This window comes from Lynx canadensis, chromosome B3 (assembly GCF_007474595.2).
Source record: "Lynx canadensis isolate LIC74 chromosome B3, mLynCan4.pri.v2, whole genome shotgun sequence".
Lineage (NCBI taxonomy): Eukaryota > Metazoa > Chordata > Mammalia > Carnivora > Felidae > Lynx > Lynx canadensis.
Window position 1 is genome coordinate 41,011,297 of NC_044308.2, and position 19,548 is coordinate 41,030,844.

General features: G+C 38.0%; 1 protein-coding gene across 11 annotated transcripts in view; it reads left to right on the forward strand.

Moving 5' to 3' along the window:
- The window catches only part of HERC1 (HECT and RLD domain containing E3 ubiquitin protein ligase family member 1), a 194,690-nt gene that overhangs the window by 116,874 nt on the left and 58,268 nt on the right, over positions 1–19,548 (forward strand). For 9 of the 11 annotated variants that reach the window (XM_030317961.1, XM_030317966.1, XM_030317963.1 and 6 more), the window contains exons 30-38: positions 3–196; positions 3,466–3,621; positions 5,704–5,810; positions 6,342–6,452; positions 9,260–9,436; positions 13,884–14,123; positions 14,489–14,572; positions 16,324–16,844; positions 18,619–19,394. In XM_030317961.1, the coding sequence (XP_030173821.1) occupies positions 3–196; positions 3,466–3,621; positions 5,704–5,810; positions 6,342–6,452; positions 9,260–9,436; positions 13,884–14,123; positions 14,489–14,572; positions 16,324–16,844; positions 18,619–19,394 (2,366 nt within the window). The remainder of the gene's footprint in view (positions 1–2; positions 197–3,465; positions 3,622–5,703; positions 5,811–6,341; positions 6,453–9,259; positions 9,437–13,883; positions 14,124–14,488; positions 14,573–16,323; positions 16,845–18,618; positions 19,395–19,548) is intronic. The other 2 variants (XM_030317965.1, XM_030317968.1) reach the window with 2 other exon arrangements.

Here is a 19,548-nt window from a genome sequence, read left to right on the forward strand (position 1 = left end):
AGGACTTACGCTGATAAACTGAGCCCCAAAGTAGTTCAGTCCTTGTTGGATCTACTCTGTAGTCAGTTGAAGAATTTGTTGTCCCAAGCTGGTGTACTACTTATGGCCTCTTTTGGAGAAGGGGAAGGAGAAGAGGGTGAAGAAGAAGAAAGAAAAGTTGACTCCAGTGGAGAAACTGAGAAGAGAGATTTCAGAGGTAGCATAAACCTTTTTTTGTCATTATTTACAAGCATTTATTGAGTCCTCATGTGAATATTAGAATGTAGACTTCTTTCTGTTGTGAGGCGTGAAAGAATTTTTTTAGAAAGAATTTTCATTTACTTATTTATAAACTCTTTTGCTCTCCAAATAAGTGTGATTTCGATGAGCTCCTGACTGAACCTCTTCTCTTTAAAGTCTGTTAACCCTGATATAGCAACCATACTGTTCCCTAAGTTCAGCTTCTCCTTGGCTGTCCTGGTTCTAGAATCTAGAGGTTCTAGGTGACTGATACCCCCAGGTTCTGTTTTCTTAGCATTTGATCCTGACAACCCATCTTTAACCATAGTCTTGACTTAAGTGTTCCCTCAGGAACACAGGTTTTCATATATGGAAACTAGGTTAAAATTAAAGGACCTGAACAGTAGAAGTACTTCCTATATCTGCTACATAATTAAGGAATAAAGATTTAAGATTGGCCATTTCTTAAAGAGATTTTTATGAAACTGCCATGTCTTATTACTGTAATAAACTCTGGGAGACCTTAAATCCTCTCTGGACCAAGATGGCTGGCTGGCTGGCTAGCTAACTAGCTAGGCAGCCAGATGAATGAATGGATGGAGAGAGAGCAAGTTACTTAACCTTTCTGTGCCCCCAATTCCCTCATCTGTAAATAAGGATAATAGAACCAACCTCCTTAGAGTGTTTGAAGACTAATTAAATACATGCAAAGCACTTAGAGCAGTGTCTGGCACATAGTGAGAGCTATGAATGTGGATGTTAATATTAATACTGGAATACTGTACTAAATATTAAAATTAAAGTAATATTTAAATAATATTGTGTAGATAGGTGGGTTGGTAGAGGAAATACCTGTGGATACAAAAATGATAAAACATGGTCTCTACCCGTAGAGACCTTCTAAGGTAACCAGAGAGGCAGACATGTCAACAAATAATTACACTGTAATACAAGAAGCTCAGAAGAAATAGCTAAATCTCTTAAGTCAGAATCTAGGAGGATATATGAATCTAAGGACTAGCTTTTGGTTTGAGGGGCTACCCCTGTGTCACATTCCTTCTTCCTGTTTATATAAAGAGTGTGGTACTTTTACAAAGACCATGCCAGACTCACAAGGCATGGTAAAATAAACAAGCTTTTAATGCCTCCTCCTGTTTTTCTGAGATCCAGTGAGGGATACAGGGTGATTAAGGTAATAGTTTCTCACCACTCTGTGCTGAGTACTGCACATATGGACAGCAGGGAAGACCTAATAGAGTTACTTCTCAACTTATAGGCCCCTAGGAAAACTGGGCCCTTCCATATCTAGTAAAGAAAGAAGCACTTCTTCCGTAAGTGCATCTCAGCAGGTGTAAGAGCAGATGGGATTCACATCCATTCCCCTCAGGTCGTCCTAGAGAGAGGGCTGTTGCACCATCTCTATTCATGGGGATGGCTGGGAGTGAGACTGATGCAAGTCAACGGTGGCCAGCTATTAAAAACCCCACAGACACTCTAAAATACTTAACTGAAAGTAAGGTGTACCTTTGATTTCAAACTGGTATTGGTACTGAAACACATACCATCTCCAAGTTGTATTAACCATCTTTCTATTTAAGGTCTCCAAACTTAATTAATTTAACTAATTAACTAATTTAGTATCATGTTACAGAGATACTTGCTGGGAGTAAGGATGGGGAGTAGGATAGAGCCCTCATAACAGATTTTCCCAAGGATCTCTACCAAGAGAGAAGGCTTCATAGAAGAGGTAGCTCTTGAACTGGATTTTGAAGAATGTGTAGGAACAGGGTTGGAGTAGTATGTGGGTATCCATCTCAGGCTAATAACTTTATATTCTTCAAACTGATATTATAAAAATATTTGCTTATTAGCATTTAAGTAAAGAAGAGGTAGAGGACCATGTAGAAGAATTGTAGCAGAGGAGTACAATTGTCTCTCATTGTCACCAGCGTTCTAATTCTGTCGTAGACATGCACACCCATCTCAGCAGAACAGATGTCCTCTAGTTATGACAAGATGTCTGTGAAAGTAGATTGCTGGCCATTTAAGTGTGGTGACCGTGGTGCGGGGGTCTCCTAAGTGACTCGTCTGTGTATTCCTTAATTTGACATGCCAGGATCTCCCTGAAAGGAATGCTGTGTATAATACTTGCCTCCAAATCATTATGATTTTGTATGTTTTAGTGCCCTGTAGAGATTGATATTCTGGGCAACTGCCTCACTGGCATACTTCTTCCTCTTGGCTCTGAGTAGGATTTGCCAGGCTGAGAGGGTATGAAAGGTGGTGGATGATGATAGAACGTGGTGTGTTACAGGAAGAGCAGATAGTCCTTTGGCCTAAAAATGCACAGGGTGGAGGGAAACTATGAGAGGGGCGACAGGAGAGAAGCCGGTACTGATACTGGTGGAAAAACCGAGAAGATTGCTTAGAGCAAGTTTATATAAGAGATATACATGGAGTTGGTGCTCAGGCAAACCAGACACAGCCTTAGAAATGTGTTTCTTTGTAGAATCTGAAAACACAAAGTCTTCTTTAGGGATGTGATTCTTAATTTGATGGGGCTGGGGGAGGTCACAGACGTTTTGAAAATGTGAATCAAGTTGTGAACTCTTTTACTAGTCAAATGCACACATAGTTTTCATACAACTTTAGGGGGTTCACAGACCATTTCTCTCAGATTCTACCTCATAGAACTCTAGACTTGGATAGAGAACTGTTGCATTTTAAAATAGCAGTAAAAAAAAAATGCACAAAACCAAGTACACATACTTTGTTCTAGCAACCTCACTATTATTGTACACAGATGTAAAAAATGTTTTTAAGTTCGGCTTTGTTTTCTGACCTTTCCCCATGGTGTTCTTTAAGTTTTTTTTTTTTTTTTTTAATTTTTTTCAATGTTTTTATTTATTTTTGGGACAGAGAAAGAGCATGAACGGGGGAGGGGCAGAGAGAGAGGGAGACACAGAATCGGAAACAGGCTCCAGGCTCTGAGCCATCAGCCCAGAGCCTGACACGGGGCTCGAACTCACGGACCGCGAGATCGTGACCTGGCTGAAGTCGGATGCCCAACCGACTGCGCCACCCAGGCGCCCCAATGTTCTTTAAGTTTTAAAAATTCAGCAGCCAACTGACAACTTAGATTTTGAATTAGGTTTGGGCTAACTACAATCTAAATGCAAGTTACTTGGTATGACTTTTTCCTGTTGATTTTTGGTTGTAATGTAAACTTTTCTCTTTCCTCTTCAGCTGCTCTTAGGAAACAACATGCAGCAGAACTGCATCTGGGGGATTTTTTAGTTTTTCTTCGCAGAGTTGTATCTTCAAAAGCAATTCAATCAAAAATGGCTTCCCCAAAATGGACAGAGGTGCTTCTAAACATAGCATCTCAGAAGTGTTCTTCAGGTATATGACTTTTGCCTTATTTTAGAGTGTTTTTATACATTACGTGTATTTTATTCAGATAATACCACACTTTAACAACATTGAATATTTGACCTTGATTTCAAGACTTTTGTTTTCTGAGTACTTACTCGGTCAAAAGAAAAGTCCAATTTCAGGAGTAAAATTTGATAGGAATTAATAGAAAGTAGCACCAGGCTAGATTATGGATTTAATCTAAAGAGAACTTGGCTCTATTTGTTTGGATTACCATAATAAAAATAAGCAGAGAACATCCTGTTTAATAATTGGTGCAGATTTTGATGTCACTTGTTGGATTATCAAAATGCAGGTCTGATTGTCCGTTCTCTATAATCATAACATGATTTCTGTTGTCTTGATTGTAACTTCTGATTGTATGCTGTCTATGTGAGCTCTATGTAATAAGCTTAACTCCAGGTTCTTAGTCTAAAAGTCTGGTCAGCCTTCATAGATTACTGTCCTTTCCTAATTTTTTTTTTTTTTAAGTTTATTCATTTATTTTGAGAGAGAGCACAAGCGGAGGAGGGGCAGAGAACTGAGAGAGAGAAAGAGAGAGAGAGAGAGAGGCATGTGAAGCTCAAATTCATGAACCATGAGATCATGACCTGAGCCCAAGTCGGACACTTAAATGACTGAGCCACCTAGGTGCCCCACCCTACAGTTTTTTTTTTAATTGTGGTAAAATATATATAAAATTTGCAGTGGTGTAAAATATAAAATGTACAGCTTTTAATTATTTAAGTGTATAATTCAGTGATATTCACTATATTCACAGTGTTACTCAACCATTACTACTCTCCATTCTGGAACTTTTTTATCATCCCTAGTCTTTCTTAAATAGGCTAAAACAAATTTAATTTTCCATGGTACATGTTGTTTTATATGTATACGTTGTCAATATACTTTGCTAGTTTTTCTTAACTTGTATAACTTATAACAGGCTTTTTTCTCATTTAATAAGGTGAAGCTTATATAATATTAAAGTCTTGGAGCATAAAGAAAAAAACAGATATTCATTTATTTTTAACTGGTTTTGTTGTAGTAGTAGGTATAAAAAAGAGCATCATTATTCTGACTCTGCTTTTGCTTAGTTCAGAAAAGTACAAACTGCTTACTCCCCATTAATCCGAACAGTCTCTGTGAGGCAGTCAAGGCATGGATGGAGAAGCAATGAAAGGATATGAAAACCTGAGCTTTAGAGATTAACAGACCTGTTTAAAATTCTCCTTCTGCCTCTGCTGAGCTATGGTCACATTACTTAGCTTCTCTCAGCCTCACTTTCCTCATCAGTAAAACAGGGATGTGATGTAGGATTTATAAAGATCAATAGAGTTAATGTGTGTGAAATGCATAGCATAGTACCTGGCACAGGTAGTTATTATAGTGCTGTTCCCTTTTATATACAGAAAAACTGAGACGTAAACATGAATATTCATGTACATTAGTGGGTCTGGGCTGAGTCCAGAATTCTTGTGATAATAGGTTGAAGTGTTGTCCATTCCACCCATAAATGCTTAGGAGCCTCAAATATGTTTATTCAAGAAGTTCATTTACACTTTTAAAAAAATTTTAATGTTTATTTTTGAGAGAGAAAGTGAGAGTGGGGGAAGGACAGAGAGAAAGGGAGACAGAATCCAAAGCAGGCTCCAGGCTCTGAGCTGTCAGCACAGAGCCTGATGCAGGGCTCCAACTCAAAAAGGTCACAACCTGAGCCAAAGTCAGACGCTTAACCAACTGAACCCCTAGGTGCCCCATTTACACTTTTTAAAAAATGTTTGTTTATTTTTGAGAAAGAGAGAATGAGAGAGAGAGAGAGAGAGAGAGACCTAGAGACCTAGCACAAGTAGGGGAGGGGCAGAGAATGAGGGAGACACAGAATCTGAAGCAGGTTCCAGGCTCCAAGCTGGAGTACAGAGCCCTACATGGGGTTCGAACTCACGAACCATCAGATCATGACCTGAGTCAAAGTCAGACACTTAACCAACTAAGTCACCCAGGTGCCCCTCAGTTACACTTTAAATTTAAGTCACACTGATAATAAGAAAATGTCTTTTCCCTCCCCAGGTATTCCTCTCGTTGGTAACCTAAGAACAAGGCTCCTTGCACTTCATGTCCTTGAGGCTGTGCTACCAGCTTGTGAATCTGGCGTAGAAGATGATCAAATGGCTCAGGTTTCTATTTTTAAAGCTATTAGAAGATACTTTTCACATCTGTAACATTATTTTTCCAAAATCTAAATTATAGTCTCTTCAGTTGTAAATGTATCATTTATTTAATAGCTAGACTTCTCCTTCTGAAATTGCTTTATTATTTAATTTCCAAGCAAGGAGAAAGAGAAATTAAGTTATGGGTGTGAGGAGTAGGGAGATAGTGAATACTTAAAAGGTCAGAAGGAAAGGAAGATCTGTGGAATTTCTTCCTAGGTTTGGGCCTTTAGAGAGAGAAGTGTGTGAGGTTGTGTGTCTTCCTCAGATGTCCATGTAGCGAAGAAACATGAGGGTAGTGGGACCCACTTTCTAGTGGATTAATGATCTTTCTAGAAACAAGATATTTAAATTACAGCCAACCACTGAAAGTAGTTGTTGACTTTGGTATGATGAAATTTTACATGTGGCTTAGTATTACTTACATGATTTATCTTTTCTAATATTACTTAAAATCACCTTTACAAATTTCATCATTCTTTTTCCTTCAATAAATAGGTTGTTGAACGCCTCTTTTCCCTTCTGTCGGACTGTATGTGGGAGACACCCATTGCTCAGGCCAAACATGCTATTCAGATAAAGGAAAAAGAACAAGAAATAAAGTTACAGGTAAGCGATTCTTCCAAAAAGGTATTTTTAGACCACACAAGTAAATACCCTGTCTCCTGTCTCTGGATCCCTTCTTCTCTGAGGGACTTGGTTCTACCAGTTACTCCATATTCTCTCTGCACTTTCTTCTTCTCCACTGGTTCTTTCTTCTCAGCTTATAAACATCTCTAATTCCCACCCTCCCAAACTCCTTTTTACCAAGAAGCCTCCCGTGTTCCTGTCTTTTCTTTCATTGCTAAGCTTCTCAAAAAAGTAATTTTATACATGTTGGGGCCACTCCTTAGTTCTCATTTTCTCTTCAACTCAATTGTTGATCTTCCATCAGAGCACCGAAATTAAATGACAAAGTTAAGTGCCAATTGCTAAATATAGGATACACTTTTTTGTCCACATCTTACTCCATCTCTGGAAACTCTAGCCTTCTATTGTTTTCAAAACTACCTTATTCTACATCGCTAGTCCTCTGCCCATCCTTGGTTCCCTCTAGAGGCATCTCTTCTTTGGTGCCACGTTCTCCTAGCCTCCATCCCAAACACTGCTGGCCCTCAGAGTTCCAGTCTTAGCTTTTCCAACAGCCTCAGTATATCCGGGACCACTTTCACCTGTATGCAGTGCCTTCCAAACTTAAATGCTAGCTCGGGTGTCTCCCCATCAAATCTTTATACTTTTCTCCCTGTTCCATTTTCTAATTGATGGCACCATCATTCACATAGCATTTCAAACCTGAATTCTTGGGAATTCTGGATTTTCCTGATGTCTCCTGATCCACATAGTCATTGGGCCCCATTAATTTTACTTCCTATATAGCTCTTAAATCCATTCATTTAGCTACCTTAATCTTTCTCTTGGTTTTTTGAGTCCACACTTTTTCTGGTTTTCCTTCTATCTCAGTACAGTGACCTCTTCTCATTCTTTTATATTGGTTCTTCCCTCTTCTGTTTAAGTGTTAGATTATCCCTAGGCCTCCCAAGACCCCTTCTTTTTCTCACCATCATCCCCATTCCCTTTCCTTCACCCAACAAAACCTTATTCAGACACATATGCTGTTGCTTCCCAAATTTTTAATTCCAGTTCTAACATTTTCCCTGAATTCTGGGCTACCATATCCATCTTCTACTTGCCTTACCACTTGAATGATAGTCTAGTAGGCATCTCATACTTCATAGCATTTTTAGTTCTATCAGATCCTGTTCCTTCCTCAGCTTTCCTATCTTCCTAGTTAGTGACTTGACGAAAAAAACCTAGGTGTTATCCTCTTTCTGTCACCACTACCCTCCCGCCCCCCATTTTCTCCTGCTATACAATCTCCAAGTCCTATTGTTTCCTTTGTAAAATATAACTTGAATTTGCCCACCTCCTCATTTCTCTGCCATCACCCTGTTCCAAGCCACTATCATCTCTGACTTGGACTATGTGGTAGTCTCCTAAATGGCCTTTTTGTTTTCATTTTTAATTCCCTATAGTCCTTTCTCTGCATGGGATTTAGAATGATCTTTTAAATTGTAAGTCATGTTGGTACTGTGCTTAAAACCTTCCATTGGTTTCTCATCATTCTTGGGATAAAATCTAGAACTATTCGTTCTCCCCCCTTTGCTCACTACACTCAGAACAACTTGCCTTCTTCCTGTTTCTTGAACACACTAAGTTTGTTCCTTCGTTTATGCTTTGCATGGCTATTCTTTCTACCTAGAGTACTTCCCCCATAGGTTTTTCAGATGTCAAGTCCTTCTTACTATTCAGGTCTCAATTATCACTTCAGAGAGTCCTTTCCTTATCCTCAATCTAGAGTTAGTTGTCACATACTCTGTTACATGATTTGCTTTAATTTTGACATAGCACTTATTACCTGATATTTTTTATTTATCTTCTATCTCTACCTTCTAAAATGTAAGTTCTAATATATATATAAGATATAATATATTATAGTTAATAAATATAATATATATCATATTTTTAAATTAATATATAATATATAATATGTAACATATATAAGTTCTGTGAGATCAGAGATCTTATCTCTATCTATCTAATATACTGCTGAATATATAGGACCTGGTATAGTAGTAGATACTTAATACTCATTGAATGAATTAATAAGTTCAAGTTCTCAGTATTTTTTACTTGAACTCTTGTGATAATCTTCTGATTGATCTCTCTGCCTTCATCCTATATACACCTGGTAGAACAATGTTTCTAAAGCACAGATCTGATTAGAGATTCTCTATGTAAATTTGTGTAGGCACTCCCTGTTATCTGTTAGGTTCAAACTTAAAATGGCGTTCAAGACATTCCATGATGTTCTCTTTTCTCTTTCTAGCCTCCTTTTTTGCTGTCTCATCCTCTAGACATTCCACACTGCTTACAATTACCATAGATCACTGAACTCTTTTGTACCTCCATGCCTTGGCACCATGGTTTATATACTGCCTAAATGTCTTCCTCTTTGACCATCTGCTGAATGCCTCATCATTTAGGACTCACCTCAGAAGTCCTCCTCTTTTGAATGCTTTCCTTCTCTTTCCCGAGCATGTTTAGACACTTAAACCTTTTTGTTTCTGCAATACTTGCATGTAACTCTTGTTATTCTCCACAGTACTGGTGGTACTTATTTCTTTGACCCTAATTGGACCGTAAGCTTTATGCATGGACCCCGCTGTATTTATCATTGAGTTTCCTTGCTTACATTGTACCTGGTACATAGTAGATACTTAATAAATATTTGTGAAATAAAACCAAAGAGTCTTAGAATATATATTAACTGAGATCTGAATTATTCCAAAATACTGACCCAGCTTCCTTTTTGGTAGAAGCAGGGAGAGTTAGAGGAAGAAGATGAGAATCTTCCTATACAAGAAGTATCCTTTGATCCAGAGAAAGCTCAGTGTTGTCTAGTGGAGAATGGACAGATTTTAACTCATGGCAGTGGAGGAAAAGGATATGGATTGGCATCAACTGGAGTAACTTCTGGATGCTATCAGTGGAAGGTATGTAGAATTCCAAGTAGTTTTTAGCATTTTGTGTTTTAGTCCTTACCAAAAAATGTTCTTACCAAAAATGTGTATCAAAAACTTTTTAAAAGTCATATGTAGGGGGGCGCCTGGGTGGCGCAGTCGGTTAAGCGTCCGACTTCAGCCAGGTCACGATCTCGCGGTCTGTGAGTTCGAGCCCCGCGTCAGGCTCTGGGCTGATGGCTCAGAGCCTGGAGCCTGTTTCCGATTCTGTGTCTCCCTCTCTCTCTGCCCCTCCCCCGTTCATGCTCTGTCTCTCTCTGTCCCAAAAATAAATAAACGTTGGAAAAAAAAAAAAAATTAAAAAAAAAAATCATATGTAGGGACGCCTGGCTGGCTCAGTCAGTAGAGCTTGCAACTCCTGATCTCAGGGTTGTGAGTTCAAGCCCTATGTTGGGCATGGAGCCTACTTAAAAAAAAAATCATATGTAAATGTTTTATCATTATGTAAGATGTTAACATAAATGGAAACTGAATGAAGGTATACAGGAACTCTATTATTTTTGTAACTTCTATAATGTCTTCTAAAGTTACCTGAAATTTTTTTTTTATTATTATTTTTTTTTTTAATTTTTTTTTTTTCAACGTTTATTTATTTTTGGGACAGAGAGAGACAGAGCATGAACGGGCTAGGGGCAGAGAGAGAGGGAGACACAGAATCGGAAACAGGCTCCAGGCTCTGAGCCATCAACCCAGAGCCCGACGCGGGGCTCGAACTCACGGACCGCGAGATCGTGACCTGGCTGAAGTCGGACGCTTAACCGACTGCGCCACCCAGGCGCCCCTGAAATTTTTTTTTTAATGAACAGTTAAAAAATTATGATAATCCCTCTCATGAGGGATCACAGAGATCATACTCAGCCATGAAAATACAATAATGATGTGATGTTTCTGCCTGGGAAAGCCCATTAGAGATTCCATGCCCAAGATTTTTATTGGGTGCTGGTCACCCTCTGACGTACACTAAAATTTTAGATTCCCAGAAGGAAAGCAGGTGTTTATGTTAAACTATAACGTTGTACAAAACAGCCTAGGCACAATGAGCTACCCTTCTTGTAAAGTTTTTATCACTGAAGGGAACTGGTTATCATTCTAGTTCCAGATGCCAGCCAAGGACCAACATTGCAAGCAGGCCTTTCTATGGATGGCAGTCTCTGCTATATTAATTCCTTTTTGTCACAGTTGACCCCCTTGGCTCTTGGCCATAGTCTCTTTATAGTAAAATTATATAGTGTGTGTGTGTGTGTGTGTGTGTGTGTGTGTATGTGTATGTGTGTGTGTGTGTGTGTGTGTGTATATATATATATATACACACACACACATATATATATATATATGTGTGTAGTATATACTATAAATAATATAGTATATTATTATCAGTAGGGCGCCAGGCAACAGGGTGAGACCAGCCTGTACTATTGACTTCAGTTATGCTTCCTTGGTGGTTTTAGACTTAGCTAGTTAAAAACAAATCTCATTAACCATAAATGTCTGTCATAGAAAGTCATGTGGATTTGTCTTTAAGTTTTTTATATTAACTCACTTAGGCATCAGTTCAGCACAGCACACCTCTGGCCAGTCCAGGGCTCAGGTAGTGTCATGATAGGGTGTATACACAAGAAATACAATTCTAGAAGGCATACATGCTATCCCTGGAAACAAAGAGTTTATAATTGTTAGGATACCCCTAATCAGGTTAAGCAGAACATGTTAACAGGGCCCCATTGTGACATTCCACCAGAGGGCCCCCCACTCTCTATTCCCAGTGCAGTTTGAATAATCTAGAGTCAGTGGGACTCAGATACTGCCTAAAGGCAATCATTTAAATGGTTTTGTTTTTCTCTGACTTCACTTTATCTGCCTGAAGAGCATGATGACATCTAGAGGTGTGCTGGAAATGTGCAGGTGCTGGGGCCAGCCACCCCCTGTTTCTTACAGCCTGTCATTTGTAATGGGAGGCTCAGCAGTCAGGTTGAATATGAAGTACTCTCAGTAGCCTTCAAGACAATATGGATTTTTTTCTCCTCTAAAGAGAAGCAGTTCTCAAAAACAAAGATCATTAATGCCTTCCCCACTCCTCCACACTTCCCAAGGGTCTGGGTTTTTGTTTTTTTTCCCCCCTTATTCTAAAATCAGTATGTCTCATTTAGTAATTATAACTTCAGATTTTTTCCATCATTTTTTTTTGTCTTCATTTAGACCTTTTGTCCAGAAGGGTTGGGTGCAAGGACAAAAGAATTTTCACACAAAAACATTTTCATACAACTTAACCAGAAGAGTTAGTTGGGAGATTGGTCAGGACAAAAGCCCAGTTAAAAATTTTTTTTATTTCAAAATAGAAAGTTTAAAAACCTCCTCTTTTATCCTAATCATTTATCTAGTTAGCAGCCTAGAAAGATAAATCTCTTTCTGCGAGAGCTTCTTTTAATAAAAGGCCTTAGTAAAATAAGTGTATCAGAAGAAAGATGTGACATGTAGTCAAGCTATCAGTCTGTTGTTGCAAACTGCAACTAATCCAAAAACCTGAGCATAAGTCAACAGCAGTGGGATGTCCCCAAGAAGAGGTTGACAGTCCAGTTAATTAAGAGTGGATGGCAGGGTTATACTCCCTGGGGTATGCCTTCCTCCAACTTTCTATTTTGAGCAGGAATTGCAAGTTAGGAGTATAATCGTTTTCTTTGTCAGAAATATGGAGCCAATTAGTTCAAATTTAGATGGTTCCATAAAAGAAAAAGCCCTTACCCAGGGGTATCTGCAAGTGATCTGGACAGTCCAGCAGAATCGATGATATTTTCATAGTTTTTGGCCCCACAGAGGAGTCCTAAATCCACAACAGTCCCAGAATTTAGGTTTTGTTCATTGGGCCAGTTTCTGCTTTTAAGTTGAGCATAGCTCATGTTAGGTTGAAACAGCCCAAGGCAGATAATTTCAGGTTTTAGATTAGAGTCAGGTCCAGGTAATTAGGATCTATAAATTCAGGATTCTAAAAAGCTAAGCAACTTTTTTGGCAGCAATGAAGCATAGATGCCTGTAAGACCAAACTGCTGTGTTTTAAGTCAAAGTGACAACTAATACTTTTGTAGGTGGTTTTGTTTGTTTGTTTTGTTTTTGTTTTTTTGCCTTGTCAGTCTTTAGAGTCCAAATTTCGCCAGTCAAAATTTAGGTTGGAAAATCATTAGCCTCTAAGAGTCAGATATCAGATTTTACAAGAACTCAATGGCAAGTAAAACTGCTTTTTAAAACTCTGAAAGTGTATCTGTGTATCTCTCTCTGGAGATTACCACTCTTTTTATTTGGTCTCTCTTTTTCCAGAGGCAAAAATCATCAGTTATGGAAACTTATTTTTGTCTCCAATACTCAAAAGAGTTTAAATTTACCCACTGGTGGTAGAAAACATGGAAGTTGGATCTCCCTAACAATTTTTCTTTTGCAGCTTTCACTGATCAGGATGATCCCTTAGGATTTATTAATTTTACATCAATTTTCATCATACATCCAGATGCAGTAGCCACAGAACACTTGCAAATGCTTTTTTTAAAAATTTACTTTTACCCTCAGATTTCAGGTTTACTCAAAGCCCTAGCAGTAAATTTAGGGTAATTCATTGGGTCAGGACCACTGCTACAGCAGTGGAAGCATCTAGGCTAAAGAAAATATCTAGAGAGGTGTTTGTATTTTCATTTCTTTTTTCTTTTTTGTTTATTTAAAGCTTTGCTCCAGCTTTGGGAACTGATTGATCTTTTTTTCCTCTTGGAGGAAAAAGCAACACAAACTTCTAATATTTTTGATCTACCCAGAACTCTCCTTCAGGGAAATTTGAACTCTTCCCCCTCCTGCCCAGAGGAGAGGCAATTGCAAGTTAATTTTTATTATTTGGCCCATCCAAAGCCTTTTTATAAGGATGTTTGGGCCCCTTTCTCTTCCCGCCTACAAGAGAGCACACTACAAACTTTATCCTCTTTTTGACTCACTTTAGCTAACAGGGCTTAAAGCAGTCACTGGAGTCAGTGAACTAACTCTCCTATGGTTGGATCTATTACTTTTGAATTCCATAGGTAACTTTTATCTCTCTCAACAGATAGCAGTTTACCTGCTGTTTCATAACACCTGTAACTCTGTAGCCCACCAGGCACCAGAGCACCATCTTTTCCCACTTGTCTCTCTCTCTTTTCTCCAGATAATACTGTAACTATGTTTTAATGAGTTAGAATTGTTCTAGTCTAGTGAATTTTCATTTATTTTATAAAATGATGAAATTGTTTCATTTATATGTTATTTTCACTTGGGCTGAAAATGAACTTATCGTATTCCCATAAATGCATCAATGTTACTTGTGAGCATATTCCCCAGTATTGGTTTATACAGTTAATTATACATAAACAAGTTTTTTGGATATTAGTGAACATTACCATTTTCATTTTAGTTTTACATTGTGAAGGAAAACAGAGGTAATGAAGGCACATGTGTTGGAGTTTCTCGCTGGCCAGTACATGACTTTAACCACCGTACTACCTCCGATATGTGGCTGTACCGGGCCTACAGTGGTAACCTCTATCACAATGGAGAACAGACTCTGACGTTGTCCAGTTTTACTCAAGGAGATTTCATTACCTGTGTGTTAGACATGGAAGCCAGAACCATTTCCTTTGGGAAAAATGGAGAGGTACTGAAACTCATTGACAAGCATTGCATGTTTTCTTTTTTATTTACACTCAACTCAGTTATTTAAGTGCTGATTACTCAATTAATACGTTATCCACCCTTTGCTTTTTCTCTAATACCTTTTGGTTCTTTTAGTATTTACCAGGACCACAGAAACAACAGAAAGATAGTAAATTCCCAGTAAGATTTTTGAAGCAGATGAACAAATCAGCATCATTAGTTATATGTGGAATTTTCTTGGTTAGCAGGGTTGAGATTTGATCTTATAAATTGTGTTCTGTCTCATAAGAGCTTTGAGTCTTAATGTAATTAGATATTCCATATTTTTTAAAAAAATGTGTTTTCGTCTCCTCTGCCACACTATAGGAACCCAAATTGGCTTTTGAAGATGTGGATGCAGCAGAGTTATACCCGTGTGTAATGTTCTATAGTAGCAACCCAGGGGAGAAGGTAATGAAACTTCAAACATTTATACTTAAGTGTAAAGATATTTTGTCTTCTTTTAAATTAATATTTGTTAGGATCAGATAGAGTTTATAAATGGAATAAACTATTTCTACCATTAAAAGTACCTGTTCAGGTAATTTATTCTCCTAGAAAGTTAGATTACTTTTAGAAATTGCCTTTCCTCTTCATTAAGGCACTATTTGATATTCTGGCAATTTGAATGTAATGAGTCAACTTTCAATTATAGGAATCATAGGCGATAGTTTAGGAGTAATCTGGTTCATTGGCAGTTGTTCATTCGAGAAAGAGATCTAGAAATAATCTTAAATGTAATCAGATACCCTTAGCTGAATAATGACAGATCCAGTTGTGATATGGAACCTGAGGTTCATTCAGCTGAGGGGGTTCTTACACCTTATAGATGGTGTTAATTTGAACCCCAAACCTTCAGGAGGACAGTATTAAAGGGCTATACTCTCGCTAAAAACTTTTTTTTTCTTCATCTAAAAGCCAAGAAGAGACAAACGTCTTTGTGGTCTCCCTGTTGCTTTCTTTTCTACCACATCCTTTCACTTGAGGATGAAGTGTGGCCTAGCTCTCGTCTCCAGAATTTCTAGTTCTTTTGTAATAGAAAGTTTTCACACTGTCATATATCTATAATGGAAGTGCTGAACTTGATCGGTCCTACCTATGAAAGTTACCTTTTATTCTGTGCTTTTAAATGTGTTTTTAAAATTTTCAAGGTCATGTAATTTTAAGCTAGCATTTTATAAGTGAAGGGAGCTGCCTCCTGAGTAGGTAGTCAGCAAAACTGGGGATGAAGTTCAGAGACAGCCCAGTACCTGCAGTCATCCCTTTTCTTGATGATATTCTTGCAGCCCAAAATAGTCTCTGCTATCACCTGGTTAGAGTGATGGCCTATTGCTCCCCAACATCTATGAACCTTGAAGGAATTAATTCACCTGTACACTGTGTCGCAATCAATTTATTCTGTCCAGAAGCCTTTTCTGATAAGTTTCACAGTCTCTGATGAAAACAATATTAATGGTAGTTAACCTCTTTTTGAACATTTACTATGTATCTGGCACTGTAGTAATAAGCAGTTTAAGTACATCGTCTCAATCTTTAACCATAAGAGACAGTTACTATTATTAGTGCAATTTTTTTCAGATGAAAAAACTGAGGTTTAGTGAGATTAAATAATTTCCTAAGATTGTGCAGAATTAAGATCTGGATCCAAATCTTGCTCTTCTTTTAATTTAACCTCAGTGTCTTATTTGAAATGTGTGTAGGTTGGGAATATCCCAGATATCTAGACTTAACAATTTTATCTTTGTAGCCATTGAACAGTGTAAGATGCTCTGAGGACTTGTCTTGAGGATAAGAATGACTAGATTCTCAAGGCTTTTTTGTTGTTGGGGGGGGGGGGCAGGGTAGGAAGTAAATTGAGCCAGTCACGTACACCTTAGTCTATATCCACCTTTTGGGTGGCTGCAACAGCTCTAATACTCACAGGCTGCAGGAGGAAGTTTAAATAATGGGGCACCTTGTTTCAGAGGACCATACTGCTCCTAACTTTAGTAAATTTGTAATATTTGCTCACTCTTTACCAGCAGCCAGTGGTATAAATACGCATATATATTAGGAGACCAAACACTAGTTCAACATAGGATTACATGTACTGGAATGTATAGTGACTAATGGTTTATAAGAACTATTAATCACACATTTGCCGCCTTCTTTTTTTCTTATAGGTGAAAATTTGTGATATGCAAATGCGTGGGACACCACGAGACTTACTTCCAGGAGACCCTATTTGTAGTCCAGTAGCAGCAGTGCTGGCGGAGGCCACTATTCAGCTTATCCGTATCCTTCACAGAACAGACCGTTGGACTTACTGCATTAACAAAAAAATGATGGAAAGGCTGCATAAAATTAAGATATGTATTAAAGAGTCAGGTCAGAAGCTAAAGAAAAGCCGCTCGGTTCAAAGCCGAGAGGAGAATGAAATGAGAGAGGAGAAGGAAAGCAAAGAGGAAGAGAAAGGTAAACATAATAGACATGGCCTTGCTGACCTCTCAGAGCCGCAGCTGAGGACCCTTTGCATAGAGGTGTGGCCTGTGCTGGCAGTGATAGGAGGAGTTGATGCTGGTCTTAGAGTTGGAGGTCGGTGTGTTCACAAGCAAACTGGGCGCCATGCCACGCTGCTGGGAGTGGTCAAAGAGGGCAGCACGTCTGCTAAGGTCCAATGGGATGAAGCAGAAATTACCATCAGGTATGATCTGTTGAGTTACACTTTTAGCAAACGAGTATTTAATGGTGAAATGGGCCATTGCCTATGGACAGTGAGTAACTGTGTTTTAGGTGAGCCAGTTTTTAAAATAAGTTTTTTTCATACAGTTGGGTATGAGTAATTTGATTTCATAAAGGAATATATCTCAAACCCATGTTCCCTGGAATACTAGTAGTTAATAAAATATATGGTGTTTTGTTTTGTTTTGTTTGTTTTGTTTTGTGAAGAAATGGTAAGCTCACTAATTTAGGTTTAACTGGGATCCGTCTTTATTTTTCATTTGGCTACTTGCTTTTTGATCATTTCCATTACATACCAGGATAGAAAAAAGCCAGCCAGCAGATTTGTCAGTTACATTTTGTGTAGGTGGGCTTTGAGTGTAGGCAGAAACATTTGAGTGACTAAAATTAAGTTTGGAATTAACTGTGATATAAGTACTCTTACTTTTTTTTTTTTTTAAGCACATACTTCTGTCCCTTCAGTGTGCACTATTTTGGATAGATAATGGAAATTACGTTTATTTAACACAAATGATATACTTAAACGCATTTAGACATGTTTGCAGTCAGATAGGATTTGTGAGAAAAAGAAACTTCGTACGTTTCAAAGGAAATACGTCATGTATCTTCTTTGAAAATGTGGATTTATTAATTATAATATGTAACTGTTCATTATATTGCCTAAAGTGATTGCTTAATAGTGTTAATATGACATGGGACAATATCTAAAACAGCGGTTCATAAGATTTCTTTGGAGGCAGTGCTGTTTTAGAATGTAACAATAGCTATAGATTCTCTCAGCTGAAAATAACACATGTGTAACCTTTATACACAATTTTAGGAGTTAATGGACCCTACTTTACCCCATTCCACCAAGCTAAGAAACCAATGAAAATTTTACAGTGTTACATGAAAGTATTTACCTTTTCTTTTATTCTTTGCCTTGTTTCAGAAAGGATTTATGATTCCTTATTAAAATACAAATGTAACATAGCAGAATAATCAAAACAAATAAGGAAATAAGACAAAGGGAAAATAAAGATTAAGGTTAAGCTAAAATTAAGATTTAGGTTAATATAACAAATTTATGCCACCAAACTTTAGATGCTTGCTAAAGCTGTTACATTTTTTGTGTACTTACATTTTTAAACTTCAGTAAATTTTTGCCAAATATCAGGAAGTGTGTGATCCTATTTTTGCTTAAACTACAAATTAGAGGCATTAATTGAAGACTACAGAGTTATGTTTTAAATGGAAATAAAGTCTTCTCTGAAATAGGTTATAGTCATTACGCACATAATAAGTAAAATTTATTATACAAACTTTCCACATAGCTTATATCAGGAATAGACAGACTACATCTGGCCCACCTCTTATGTTTGTAAATAATGTTACACAGCCACACACATTCATTTAGGTATTCAGTGACTGCTTTCATACTATGATGGCAGGGTTGAAAGCTATATTTACTATTTGGCTCTCTTACAGAAATTTTGCTAATTCCTGGCTTGCATTGTAGTAACAATATTCTGATTTGAAAGTACATGCACATCTCATTGCTTTTGCATTTAGCATCACATCTCCCCATTTTCTCGTAATAGATTTATTTTTCTCTTTGTAATGATTTCTCTAGTTTGTGTAAATTATGCTTTGTACTGTGTACATGATACATCTTATTTGTTTACATTATTTTCTGTACCTTCCTCCCGTCTATCCCTCACTTGCTTCTTCCTGTGTCATTCTGATCTTTATTAAAGCTTCCCAACTTTTTGGTCGCCTAGTGATACTCCATTGTATAATCTGGAGCCCTGTGAACCATTGCCTTTTGATGTGGCGCGATTCCGAGGCCTGACGGCTTCTGTGTTGCTGGACCTCACATATCTGACTGGTATTCATGAAGACATGGGCAAACAGAGCACCAAGCGACATGAAAAGAAACACCGACATGAGTCTGAGGAGAAAGGAGATGTTGAGCAGAAAACCGAGAGTGAATCTGCTTTAGATACGCGAACAGGCTTAACATCCGATGATGTCAAAAATCAGGGTACCACAGCCTCCAAATCCGAAAACGAAATAGCTTCATTTTCTTTAGACCCAACACTGCCAAGTGTGGAATCCCAACATCAGATAACAGAAGGAAAAAGAAAAAATCACGAACACATATCCAAAAACCATGACATAGCCCAATCAGAAATCAGAGCAGTCCAACTGTCCTATCTCTACCTCGGTGCTATGAAATCACTTAGTGCTCTTCTTGGCTGTAGTAAATATGCTGAGCTGTTGCTGATACCAAAAGTTCTGGCTGAAAATGGCCATAACTCAGACTGTGCAAGCTCTCCAGTTGTTCATGAAGATGTGGAGATGCGAGCAGCCTTGCAGTTCCTGATGCGACACATGGTGAAGCGAGCCGTCATGCGGTCGCCCATAAAGAGAGCGTTGGGATTAGCTGATCTGGAACGAGCTCAAGCCATGATCTACAAATTGGTGGTCCATGGGCTCCTGGAAGACCAGTTTGGGGGCAAAATTAAGCAAGGTATGTTATCTGCTTTTTCTTTTCCTTATGTGTTGTTGAAATTATTCATGTCAGATGTGATATATTCCATAAGTTATTCATCAAAAATTTTTTTGGCCACAGCAGTTTTTCACATTGTTTTTCCTTTGCAAGGTAAACAGGTTTTTTTGTTTGT